Source organism: Rhagoletis pomonella, unplaced genomic scaffold (genome assembly GCF_013731165.1).
Source record: "Rhagoletis pomonella isolate Grant_MI unplaced genomic scaffold, Rhpom_1.0 Rhpom_scaffold_04907, whole genome shotgun sequence".
In the NCBI taxonomy this organism is placed as follows: Eukaryota; Metazoa; Arthropoda; class Insecta; order Diptera; family Tephritidae; genus Rhagoletis; species Rhagoletis pomonella.
The window spans coordinates 1-13,866 of record NW_023463455.1 but is presented as its reverse complement, the minus strand read 5'-3'; the positions used below and the strand labels follow the sequence as shown (position 1 = coordinate 13,866).

Genomic DNA, 13,866 nt, shown 5'->3' with positions numbered 1-13,866 from the left:
AAGCATAAAGACTAGGCAAAAAAACCCAAACTAAAGAAAAATAAACACACAAAAAAAGCCAAACGAAAATGGAGCAATTTGCGGCACAAATATGGCAAGAGCAGCAGCAACAACAACAACAACAAAAACCACAACAGCAAAAGCACTCCATTGACGAGGTCATCCCTGCTGTTGAACAACACGAACTGCAGCAACAAACTCCAACAGCAAACACTGTTGTTATCGTCGACAAACTGCCCGCCATTGAAGCAACCATTATTGACATTCCATTGCCGGCAGCGACATCATTATCCTGCCCTACATCGACAAACACCCACACACCCACTGTTCCAGCAGCAGTGACGGTACCACTGGCATCGTCGCTGTCTTCCACAGCCGCTTTGTCCGCCTCGTCCTCGTCCTCGTCCTACGACACCGATAGCAGTACAGCGAGTAGCACTTGCTGCACGCGACACGGTGAACACATTTACATGGAGAAGGCACAACATAAATTGCAACAAAAGCAGCAACAAAAATACCTGCAGGAAAACCACCATCAGCAGCGGCATCAACATCAGCATCAGCATCAGCAACAACAACAACAACAGACGAAGAAATACGCTTGTAATGCGGATCCGGAAGCGGCGTACTTGAAGAATGATTTGAGGCTACATTGGCCATTCTTCATGCTGGCGATCTCGCTCATTGAGGTGAGTTTCTAAAAAAAAAAACAGTAATTAATTAAATTGACAGCGAAGCTAATAGTTTATGAAGTAAGCGAACTATATTGTAATTATATGTATTTTTGTGAGATTAGTCATACTTCTCCGCTAAGTATCCAGAAATTGTTTTAAGGCTTTATGCACAAAAACACTGCTGGAATACAATTACTCCATAATTCTTGTATTGTTTTTAAATGTATACTAAAAGTTTTAACAGCGATGAGTGCAGAAATTTTAATACTATATAGTGTTTGTAGTTTAAAACTGAATTTTAACATTTTCTATGAGGAAAAGTTGGCTAGGAAATCCATCGAGAAACCCTTTTTTGTCACCTTAAGGAACAGCTCAGCAGCAAGACAGTGAGCATGCCATTCACTAGAATGAGTAGTACTACATATTGGCGACTTTAGTTAGAAGTTACTTCTTTAAGAAATCGATAGCTGACGTAGGGTACTTCTGAGGGCATTAGACACACTTAAGCTAACATCAGCGCAAGGGGTTCATCCTTGGCGCGAATCTATTTAGCATAAACCCTATGTCTACATCTTAAGAAAGAAAATCACTGTCGAATACATATGTGTTAGGCAACAAGCAGGGCGAAGCTCACGGGCAGAGAAGGGAATCAACCTAGGGAAATAACAAGAAAGCTGGCTTAACTAGTTGAGAGCAAGTCTGCTAGACTCATACCGACTCTGGAACCTTTATGTAGCTACTATCTGCTCACTGGTACTAAGAGGGCATAAAAGACTCCAGCGCGTTATCTGGTTCTCTTTCTGGCAATTGCTTTGAGCTCCTTTCAGCTTATCCCGAGCTGCTTTGCCTCCCGATTCACTGTTCTTGTCCACGTATTACACGGTCTGTCAGACAATCTGCCTCTGTCGCATAGGGGATTTCTTTCCCAGGTCTAGCGATGTCAAGGGTCTCCATATTAGATTGTTTTACGCTAAAGAATTAGGAATGCGAGCAAGAATGACGTAACCATCTAAGAGTATAGAGGGTATAATAATGGCATAAAGATCAACGGAAAAAATGCGCAGCAGTAAGGAAACTTATTCCTTTCAGAAGCAGTTTCTTTGAAGCAATGCCCTAGTTGAAAAAGCGGAATCTGGACCACGCTATAAAGATGCGAAAATTGGTCCGCAGCGCTTTAGCCTCCGCGCATATAGCTGCTGGGTTTAAAAGTTTCGAATCGTACCAAAACAAGAATACGCCTCATATTATTTCCACTTGATTTTTTTAAGATAAAATTAGTATTACTTATGTCTTATTATTATTTTTATTCGTTTTATTTTTTTATACTTTTTATTTTGTAAGACATCTCTTTTTGATTTTCTCATTTAATTTTATTTTCTATTTTATTTTTATTTGTTTTTTCAAGTAGATTTTAAAATTTATCTGCCCTTTCTTTAAACACATTTTTTCAGAACAAAATTTATGTTTAAAGGGCGAACAAATTTTAAAACCTTTTTGAGAAAACGGCCATTACTTTATTCAGTATTTTATTTAAATTAACCTTTTTATTTTTTTTGTGTATTTCATTTTATCTTTTTTGTTTTTATTTTGTTTTAAATAACTTTGTAAATTTTTTTTTAGTCTATATTTTTTGTTAAATTTTTTTCATTTCCTTATCTTATTATATTACCTTATTTAATTTTTATGTTATTTTTTACATTCTATTTAGTTTTTATTCGTATAATTTTACTAAATTTTTCTTGTAGACAGCGAAAATTCTTTTAATTTATTTGAAATATTTTTAATTATTTTTTTCTTTAAAATTTTTTTGCTATTTTATTTTTATTTTCTTCATTTCGTTAAATTTTTTAATTTTAAGTTAGCTTTTTATTTTGTATATTTAATTAGACTTTTTAGTTTTATTCTTTACAATCTATTTAATTAGAATTTCTTTTGTTTTATTTTTCTATTGTTTTATACCATTTAATTTTCTATCTTACTTTTTATTTGTTTAATTTATATAATTTTCTATTCCAAGTTTATTTTCTTTTTCGTTTTTTTTTTTAATTTTTTTGTTTTGTTATATTTTATTTTATTTTGGTAAATTTTTTTAATTTTACCTTGCTTTATTTTGTTATTCTTAATTTTCTTTACTTATTTTGTAGTACCAGTTTTATGTTTAATTTAAGTTTTCTTTGTACATTTATACCTTTTAATTTTAATGCTATTGGCCCTTTTTAGTTCTTGTTTTTTTTTTAATTTTTTATGTTCTTATATTTTGTTAGATTATTGCGTTTTGTTTAGTTTTAGTTCATTGTATTTTTTCTAATACCGTCACAAACTAAAATTTATTTGTTACTCATTTTGCTGTAAAAAATCACAAACTATGTAGGTATGACTGACTGTGTACTACTCAATTATTTACTATACAGATTTTTTATTAGATAAATATTTTGCAAATTAATAAAATTATTCAAAAGCAAATCAGATTACATACGTATGTACGTATGTATACCGAGAATATTAAAAAAAAGGGAATCAAGCTTAATAAAACCAAAACTTTGCTGTTTAACAGTTCATCGCACCAAATAGAATGGATTTGTTTTCATTTACAATTTGCTCAATTATTCATAAAATAGTTTGATTACAATTAATTGAAATTGTTTAAATTGTTGGAAATTTTCACGAAAAATATGTGGGGCGATTTAGCAAATTTGGAATATAAAATATTTAAGTTCACTTAATCAACATATGTACACACATCATTATATACATATGTATCTATTCATTATTTGGTTTCTTTTTTCGTTTCCAACCAACACAATTTTCGCATTTCATTGGAATCCATAAACCAAATCGGACATTTTAACAATTTGATTAATTTAACGCATTAGCTATTTACTTTACTAAAAATACGCAAATTTTCCGCTAAATTTATTTTATTTATTTTTAAATTTTCCGCATAATTCAAATCGAGCCAAATTCGCTGCTTCTAATTAATCATAATTTCAGCTAATTGCATTTTTAATTTTACGGAATTTCCACAAATTCACGCAAACGCGTGATTTCCAAATAAAATTTGTTCGCAAACAAATAAAATATGCCAAAACTTTTTCAGTGAATTCGTTGTACATTAATTACATGTCAAAAAAATAAAAAATAAAATACTTAGTATCGAAGTTAAATCGTGCTCGTCGAACTGTGAGAAATTAAATAAATACAGAAAATAACCGAAATTATTATTTCACTATAAATTTTCATAAAAATCCTGCAGCGCCTTCCTGTGACAAAGTTTTTCAGCAGACGACTCCTATGCTGTAAATAAAAAAGTTATACAGCCAATAAATGGTCTAGCACAGATACAAGAAATAAAATTTTATACACTCACATGTATCTGGTATCTATGTATGTATGTAGGTATATTAGGGTGCATCACTGTCCATACAACAAAATTGGAATTATAAAACTTTTTCTATTTTCAGACTTCTGTCAAAATAACTCAAAAAAAATAAGTTATAAGTGACCAGCAACCGATTTGAAAATAAAAAAATGTCTTTATTTTGATTCGGTTGATAAAATTTTTAAACATTTCATGTAGACCTTTTAAGCTTAAACACGCTACCATCTGAGTCATTTTTTTTGACAAAATAAATAAAAAATTTATAAGAAACTAAGTTTTATAGTGTACTTTCAAATCAGTCCAGCTTGCGTAAATATAAATTTTCCGAAATATTTTAAGAGTCATATCGCACTCGATCTTCAAAACTGGCACAACTCAGAATTTGGCATTTTTGAAATTACATATGCACTAAAAATGTACACAGAGCTTTAAATTAGCTTTCAGCAAAAGCTGGAGCAAATTTTTGTTATAATTTGTTGACAACCCCTAAGGTAAAGTCTCCCTTGCCCATATGATTAGCATGTACTAAGAAATAGTTTTTCGCATTTCTGACGAACGTGTAATTTTGAGTTGTGACACTTTTGAAGATCGTGTGCGATATAATCGGCCCTACCGCGAATTTCACATGAACAAATATTCCCAAAAATTATAAAGCAAAATTTTTCCCAATTTGTTTTTGTTTTGCATGTTAAATTATGGAAACGATTTATTCACATGGAATTGGCGATAGGGCTGTATGAATTTTGTAATTCCCATTTAATAAAGGCAATTTTTTTTCTCACGAGGCATCCTAATGTGCATATATGTATGTATGTATGTAAATGCGCTTATACAAACACGAGGACGAACTGCTATGTACGTACCAATCAATATGGCGTTAGCAGCAACGGCGGCAATGTTAAGTGGCACAACACAAAAACGGAAGTAGTTTTTCTTTTACTATAACTACACTTACCTCTTAATGCATACATACATATATACATATGAAGATACATACATATGTATTCCGTAGCTTGTGGCAACGGCGGTCAGTGAAACAACAATAACAATATTAGCTTCACGTACCCAAGTAACAAGCCAACACAATTGTAGCTAAGGAAAAAAATGGCGCACGAGTCGCCTGGCGCCCCAAAATCGATTACACACTGTCTGCTGTGGTCTATATATGTATGTATGTATATGTAGTATATGTACTAGGACTCTGACTCTACATAGCTTTGGCTGTGGCACGTTCGAGTCTGCCGACTCGGCTGGGTGGTTATTCAGTTAGCTGATTGGGTGCGCGCTCCATACATTTGTATGTATGTATGTATGTATGTATGTATGTACACTAAAAGCATAAAAGTATTTCAATTGTTCACTGCTAGTCGCATAAACTTTGAACTACTACGATTGCTATGTCACTGCTACAACTACTGAAAATACAACTACAAAAAATACAACTACAAAAAATACAACAACAAAAAATACATACATACATATGTATGCATTTAACTGGTAGCGCTATATATCTAAGGCGAGACATAGTTGCGATTCCATAACGAATTGAAAAAAAGCAAATCACCAACGATTACGACGAGGACTTTTTCAAAATATGTACTCTCCTCGTGTGCCCAGCTTGCTGCACTATGTCACAAAAGTGGCATTGAATATATGCAAAAAAAAAAACACTCACACTTCCTGCCGTCTAGTGAGCTTGATTCTGCGTGTATGTGTTTCTCACGCGCCTTGCCGCCTTTTTTATCTATAAACTATGCTACCTTTTTCTATGCAATTTATGCGCTGCCATTTTTAATTTTATTTTACTGTACTTCCGAAAACTTTTCTATTTTCACAATTCACTCGGCAATAAAAGTTTTTTTGTTTTTGTGTTTTTATTGCTACATATATTTTGCTATGCGAACAATGAATGTAGACAAGGCGGAAAGGACCTTTCAAAATATGCCAAAATCAAAAATTTCGAAGTAACAGGAAAATCGTATGCATGACAGCATGGGCAAGCAAAAACAAAAGGGATACTAGGATATTGAGTGAGAGAAAGGAAAAAAAAGCTAAAAATGCAAACACACAATTGTGACTCAGCCAAAGGGAGCGGCGAATGGCAGTAAAAAGCAAGGGGACATAAAAAATAGCATACACGTTTTTTTTTTTTGAAGGTTTTTAGTTTATTGTTTTGCTTTTTTGTTTGTCCTAATAGATTGGCCACTCTCATAGTTTTTATTTGACTCGATTCTTATTGCTGTCGTTTTTTAAGTGAGTGCTTTTTTATTTTCAATTTTCATTTTTTGCTAAATAACTGCAGCTGCATGTCCATCTAGTTTTTTGTTCTCCAAAATTTTTGCGGCTTACATGTTCAGAACATAGGAAAAGGTTTGCATTAGCTTATGTATCGCCCCTACAATTCATTCATTCGAGTTTTGCAAGGATTTTTGTAGCGAAGAATGTTTTATACATAGCATACGAATTTACATTTACATACATACATATTTGCCATGCCAAGTACATATGGCTTGTACTCTCTTTAATGAACAGCACTGTATTTTGGCAGTTTTTGTGTCCTTAGCATTCGGTTCCTTTTTGATAGCAAAAAGCACCCCGGCAACTAGCGTTTTTATTCAAACGAAAATGTTTGCCTCAACCACAAAAGCAATTTTATTAGTCTTTCTTGCACACACGAAATTCCAAGCGTCGTTGTTATGAAAATAGAAAAGGTACTGTGAGTTTTTACCAGCCTTTACGAGGCTAATTTTTGTATAATTCTTATACCACAAGGAGAGCTTTAAAGTTTCTAAAGCTTCTTTTTAAATACTTCATAAAATAAAGGTTAATTTTTGAAACTTCCTAATACTGCGTTCACACTAAGTAGACAAAATATTTAGTTTTTCAAATTTTATATTTATTTTCTAGAATTAAATTAAACAGCATTTCCAAAATCTATTGTGCGTTATATATTTGAATTTTTTTAATTCATGAGAATCTGGCTCGCATTACATTGAGTGGATGAAATTTTTTTTTTTTATAAATTTTCATTCGAAAAAGTGAATTGAAATTTTGATTTTTAAATCTTCCAATACTGCATTAACACTTAGATCAAAGCATGGCATTCGCTTTTTAAGAATCACAAAGTTTTTTTTAAGATTTTTTTCTAACTGCCGGATCTAAAGGATATTTTTACACACAGTGGATTACAATTTATTCTTAAATCTTACTATGTTTACACCTAATGAATTAAAATCTTTTTTTAAATACATTTGCGCTATTTAGACAGATGGGTTCACTTTTTTAACTATGTGTTCTTCTGTTAACTTTTTTAAATCTGTTTTATACTACGTTTACACGTAATGGATTAAAATTGGGTTTCTTCTGCTTAGTAGCTTTCGAAATTTTTGTTTTTTTTTTTTGAATCGTAGTTTTGCACAGCCTGAATAAAAATATATTCTTTAATTCCTTTTCACATGACTTTTTTTTAAGAATCTGTTATAAGATTTTTTGAGAAACTTACTACGCTAAAGGGTTGCAAATTATTTTTAAAAATATGTAAAAAAAGAAAATTATTTTATTTAATAAATTTATTTTGTATACATATTTTTAAAGACTAACTTCAATATTTTACTTTTACACATGGCGGAATACAATTTACTTATGGCACGTTTTCACATAGCAGCTGTTTTTCAAAATCCGTTAATTTTAGGTTCAATGTTTAAGATTTGGGTATTTTTTTGGTCGTTGGCTGAAAATTAATAATTTTATATGTGATTTCAAGAGACTCAAAATATTTTTGTAAAAAAGTTGATATTCTATTTTGAGTAATAAAAAATACATTTAATAAAGTTAAAAAAAAAAACATATTTTTGCTGAACACATATATCAAAAAACAAATTTGTCTTCAGAAAAATCTTTTATGCTAGTATTTTCATACGAATTTGAATTTTTAGTAATTTTGGGGTAACATTAACATTTCTAACTCTTATTAAATTTTTTATATAAATTTGACATACTTTGCAAATGTTTTCATGAAAATCAAACAATCGATTTAAATGCTCTGCCGAATTTCCAATATGAATTGAAATTGCAACGAATTTGTGCGATTTAAAAACACTCTTTGGAATCGAGTTTAAATTTTTTTAATGCGCAATTTTGTCACTAAAACTTGTGTCATTTAATGCTTGGTGGAAATGCGGTATAACAGTAATTTTGAATACTAATCAAAGGTCCTTTAATTATAGAAAACATTTTTTAAATATTTAATGAAATTCCCAATTTTGTCATTGAAACTTTTTTCATTTTATTAATACCTAGTGGAAATACTGCATTACTTCAATTTTGAAGACTAATGCCGAATTTTCACTAGGCAATGAAATTACAAAAAATGTCATGTGGAAACAGACATAATGACTATTTTTGTGAACATAATGGCACGAAAATTTTTTTATGCTCAACATTGTCATTAAAAATGTTGTCATTTAATGCCTAGCGGAAGTTCAGCAAAAGAAATTATTTTAGCTATAAAAAATATTTTTCTGCAATTTTTTTTTAATAAAGCTAAATATGTTTTGTAAAAATATACAAAAATTCCGCACTTTGACTTCTGGAAAACCAGAGCTTCCCAAGCTTGAGCGCATTGCCGTTGCTACTTTACTGCAGTTTTTTGATAAGCAATTTGTCTTGCGTTACCAACTTCGCTTCGTTTGTACTGCACACTCGACAAGTGGAAAACAACTTTTTGGTTGACAAGCATTCGACTACAAAGACAAGAAAGAGTAAACAAAAATATAATCTGGTGACTATAATTTTTTTTTTATATAATTTTTAGTTATTCATTTTTCATAATTTTCGGTCTGTGCGAGTAAACATGTTTTTCGTTGAAAGTGCATATCCTTGGTCGTTGCGCTGCATTTCTGAACTATGTATTGGCTTTTTTGGCACCGAATACCTTCCTTTTTCTACTACCGTAGCGTGCATTTTCAATTTACTTCACTGCATTGCACGCATTTGTGACAAGTGAACGCACAATGTGAAGAAAATTTATGTGAATTTTCTGCGGACAGGAACTCTATAAATGAATTTCACCTCAACTTCTGCCTGCAAAAACCATAATCCTCTCTTTTTATATTAAGTAGCTGCTTTGCCAAGTTGATGGTTGTTTTAAAAACTTGACTTTTAGCTGACTTTTTAATCAGCAGTGAAATTCGTAAACTATGAAGGAGTAATGAGCAACGCAAAAAGTTGAGCGCGGTTGTTGGCAGGACAGGAAAATGCTTAAATAACATTGGCAAGACATAAAATTGGCAGGGGAGGTAGAAAATTTGGGGGATGTTAAAATTGGCGAACCTGAATGTGTTTTTCGACATTTTGCGATATTTTTAGTATAATTTCGGAATGCCGAAACTTCGGAATTGGCCTCGTTTAATTCAGCAATTCAATGTAGTACTCAAAATTTAAGGAAATTCATGTAAATCAGGACTCTGAAGTTTAGGGATACTATAAATTTTGAAAGTTCGGAATATTTTGGGTATAATTTCGGGATTGGTTTAATGCAGGAATAATATTTTCGGTAATTCTTATAAATTTAGACCTTAAAGTTTTTGGATATTTTTGATGCAGTTTCGGAATACCGAAATTTCGGGACTAGCCTCCTTTAATTCAAAAATTTAAATTTAAACTCAAAATTAAAAAAAAAAAAAATTTACTAATTTCGGGATTTCGAGATACATAGATTAAGTATTATGTCGAAATCCCAAAATTTCGGTATTGACATCATTAAATGCAGGGCTTGAATTTAAGGAAATACCTTAAAATTGATTTCCCAAAATTTTGGGTTTTATTAATTTCGGGATTTTGAGATCGTAAGCCCGATTTCGGCATTTCAAAATTTCGGTTTTTGCTTTATTAAATTCAAAAATTGAATGCATTTTGTACTAAAAATTAGCGGAAAATCCTACAAATTTAGATCTCGAAATTTCTGAATTATTTGTTGGATATTGAAAAATTAATGTAAATTTAGATAAATCGAAAGCTTTTTAAAGTTTTTTTTAAGGATTTCTTTTTTACTTTCAGTACAATTCTTACAATAAAAAAATTAACTTATACTCGTATTATTGAAACTTTAGTGTTATACTTACAAATAAACTCTAACTAAATTCATATCTTAGCTAGCTGTAATAAATGTCTTATCAATACTCATAACACACACATGCTAATCCTCTTTCTCTCTTCGCTCTCTTCTCCTTACAGATCGCAATTTTCGCTTACGACTCAGCCACAGTGCCGGGCACGGCAACAACACGTCAACTCATCCCACACATGCCCATCGCATCCGATTCGGTTTTCATCTATCGTCCCGATCGTCGTTTACAAGTGTGGCGTTTCCTCTCCTATATGTTTCTACATGCCAACTGGTTTCATTTGGGCTTCAATGTGGTCATTCAACTCTTCTACGGCATCCCGCTGGAGGTGATGCACGGTTCAGCGCGTGTGGCGATCATTTACTGTGCGGGCGTTTTTGCCGGTTCGCTGGGCACCAGCGTAGTCGACTCGGAGGTGTATTTGGTGGGCGCCAGCGGTGGCGTATACGCAATGCTTGCCGCACACTTGGCCAACATAACACTCAATTACAGGCAGATGCGTTATGCGGTGGCGCAATTGTTGTCGGTGTTGATATTTGGTGAGTTTAGAAAACTAATTTTCTTTTTCTCACTTACAATAAATAAAGGGGCTACGAAGCTAATGGGCCAATGGGTATTAGTGCTAGCGATTTATGCTTTTTTGATTTATTTACTAACGCGTGTAGTTGAAATGTGCGAGTTGCGTTGACATGTTTTTGTTTTTTCTTTTTTGGGTTTCTGTAGCTCGTTTCTGTAACAATTCTCTACCAAGGCGAATTGAGATATGAATTCGCCGCCCTGTTCTCTACTGCTAACTAGTAGGTGAGAGTCACGTATTTTCTCTACCAGTAGAGAAATAATCGGTAGAGAAAAGTTACAGAAACGGGCTACTGATCAGCGGGCACATTTCATTCCACAAGCTCTTTAGTGTGCCCCATATTAGTTTTTTTGTTTACTTCTATATAGTTTCTTCAAGCAACTGAACCCCAAATCAAAACAAACTTCTGCTAATCTCCGCACTTTTTTCTATTATTCTCTCCTCTCTTGCAGTTTCTTGCGATCTGGGTTATGCGCTATACTCACAATATCTCGATGCCGACGCGGCGATCAAGCCGACACACATCGATCGCACTTGGCCCAATCTTGATCCCCCACCAGTCTCATATGTCGCTCATATGACCGGTGCGCTGGCGGGCTTCACCATCGGCCTACTGGTGCTGAAGAATTTCGAACATCGCGCTTATGAGAATCTTATTTGGTGGCTGGCGTTGGGCGTCTATAGCGCCTTCACTGTCTTCGCTATCGTTTTCAATCTGATCAACACGATGACCGGGCAGCTGGTAGAGGAGCGTAGCGAAGTTGTGGCACAACAGTTGTTGTACGATTTGGGCGTGTCGTAAAAAGTCTGTTTGCGATTATGGACAATTTAAGCGAAGAGGATGCAAAAAAAAAACAAAATAACTCGTAAAAAGTTTTAGTGAAAAAGTTTGGCTGAGCAAGCAAGAGAGATTAACAAAAATGCAGTTAGCATAGAAGAAAATAAGAAAAAATATTTCAAATGAAAGTACGCTCGAATTTAGTGCCGCGCGCGCGTTAATTAACCAAACAGCTAGGAAGTTAAAATAGCAAATATCGCAAACTTCAAATTTTACTCCTACTAAATATTTTAATTTTGCGCATTTTTGTTAATCCTTTTTATATTTAATTTTTTTTTTTGTTAACAATTACTCTAACGTTTAAAGCACCTAAATATTTTCGTTACAGTTCTTGTTTAATTTATCATTTAATTTCGTTACTTTTTTACTTGTTTTTCATATTCAAATATTTTGCATCGAACGCAAATAAAACCCCCAAATCGTATAAACAAATGTTGTGATAATACCAAAGACTGAATTAATTTTGAAAATAAAAGTAAATAAATAAAACACACACACACACACACATAAATGTGCATTCAAGCACGCTTGAATGACATTTAGTTATAGCATTAAGAAGTGAAGAGAAAAAACATTTATTTATTTAATTAAAATATTTTTTTTAATATAAAATTGTAAACATCAATGCACAATCGGGTCACACACACACACATATACAAAAACCAAATATTGTAAATGCGGTTAAAGTGCATTCTGACACTTTTGTAAATACATACAAACTGAAGTAGCCTAAAGGTTTTTCGAAAAAAAAAAACATAAGCGAATACAAGTACAACGCTTGGTTTATATAAATATATGTACATATATGTATTAGAAAAAAGTTAGGAATCATCTCCTCGTTATCCCCCGCAAGTAATAATAGTTAAACTAAAATGTGAACTGAAGTGTACATTAAACGCTATAAATCGCATTTTCACACAAAATAACGCACTAGTCAACCAAAAACAAAAATTAATGAAATATAAAAAAACAACGCAGTCGACAATTGGCCGGCAAAGGGAGCGACGAAAGCCGAGGTGCGGCTAACGAGTGCACGCTTGGATAAAAAATTCAGTTTCTTTTTTAATTAAAACAAATTTTTTTGTTCGAAATTTTCAGCATATTAAAAAATTTTAAAAAATAATGCGCGTCATTGAGGTTTTTTCGGGGGACACTAATATTAAAAAAATATATATATTTTCGGAAAATTTTTCAGTTTCTAAAAATGTAAGGTTTCGTGAATTGAAACTTAAGTTTAATCAAAAAAATTGAGTGTTCGAAAATTTCAAAATTTTTAAAAATTTCACACCGTGCGAACATAAATCTGCACGCTTGAACAGAAAACCTGAAATTGAGATTTTTTCAACTGAAACAAAAATTTTTCCAAACCTAGGATTTTCGAAAACTTTCAATATATGTATTTAATAAATATTTGCGAATGATAAATTTTTCATTACAGCCAAAATTGTGCGATTTTAAGAGTTTTTTTAATTAAAAGTACAATTATTTCAATTTCCAAATTTTCTTCGAAAAATTTCGAAACCGCGGCTCACATGTGTCTACGCTTGACCAATTCGCTAAATTCATTTTTTTTTTTAAATCGCAGTTAACATTTAAAAAAAATATGGGTATTAAGTTTCGAAAAACTTCAAAATATTTGAAAATAGTAAATAAATAATTTTTCGTTATATCTTAAAAAATTTTAAATTTCATTTTGGTATGAATTTTTTTTTTTACATTTTTTAAGAGGAATATAAAAGAAAAGAAATTGGGGCATGTTCATAGTCGAAATACAAAACTTCGCTAAATTAATATTTTTTTTTAATTGCAACTATTATTTTTCGAAAATTTTCAAAATATTTAAAAATGGCAAATAAATATTTTTTGACTTAAAAAATTTCAAAAAAACATTTAATTTTCATTTTGGTTTGATTTTTTTTATTGTTCCTCTTTTAGGAAGAATATACCAAACGAAATTTGGGCATATTCATAGTCGAAATAAAGTATTATGATAAATTTAGTAGCAGCATTTTTTACAGACATTATCATAGAAAATTGGGTTTGCTTTTGGCCGACATTTTCTTTGAAAATTATGTCAAAAGGATGCGAACTAACTTAAGTGTCGACTTAATCTTGACTATGAATACGCCGCCTTAAATCTAAACATTTTTTAAAGTAATAGTAAACATTTCCATCTTAATCTCTTTATTTATTTTTGAAATTATCGAAAGTTTTACCTTCATATACACATGAATACTGATAATAAATAAATCACAATTATAAAAACGCAATAA

General features: G+C 31.8%; 1 protein-coding gene across 1 annotated transcript; it reads left to right on the top strand.

Moving 5' to 3' along the window:
- The first annotated feature begins 10 nt into the window (after window positions 1-10).
- LOC118754911 (protein rhomboid-like) lies at window positions 11-13,198 on the top strand. Its single transcript, XM_036489781.1, has 3 exons — window positions 11-689; window positions 10,288-10,717; window positions 11,208-13,198. The coding sequence occupies exons 1-3, from the start codon at window positions 69-71 to the stop codon at window positions 11,555-11,557; spliced, it is 1,401 nt and encodes a 466-aa protein (XP_036345674.1). The 5' UTR covers window positions 11-68; the 3' UTR covers window positions 11,558-13,198.
- The last annotated feature ends 668 nt before the right edge of the window (window positions 13,199-13,866 follow it).

Excerpts from the sequence above, each read along its gene's own strand:
- LOC118754911 (XM_036489781.1), top strand. The coding sequence starts at position 69 with ATGGAGCAATTTGCGGCACAAATATGGCAAGAGCAGCAGCAACAACAA. Across the intron at positions 690-10,287 it reads TGGCGATCTCGCTCATTGAG|ATCGCAATTTTCGCTTACGA; the intron begins GTGAGTTTCTAA and ends TTCTCCTTACAG. Across the intron at positions 10,718-11,207 it reads GTTGTCGGTGTTGATATTTG|TTTCTTGCGATCTGGGTTAT; the intron begins GTGAGTTTAGAA and ends CCTCTCTTGCAG.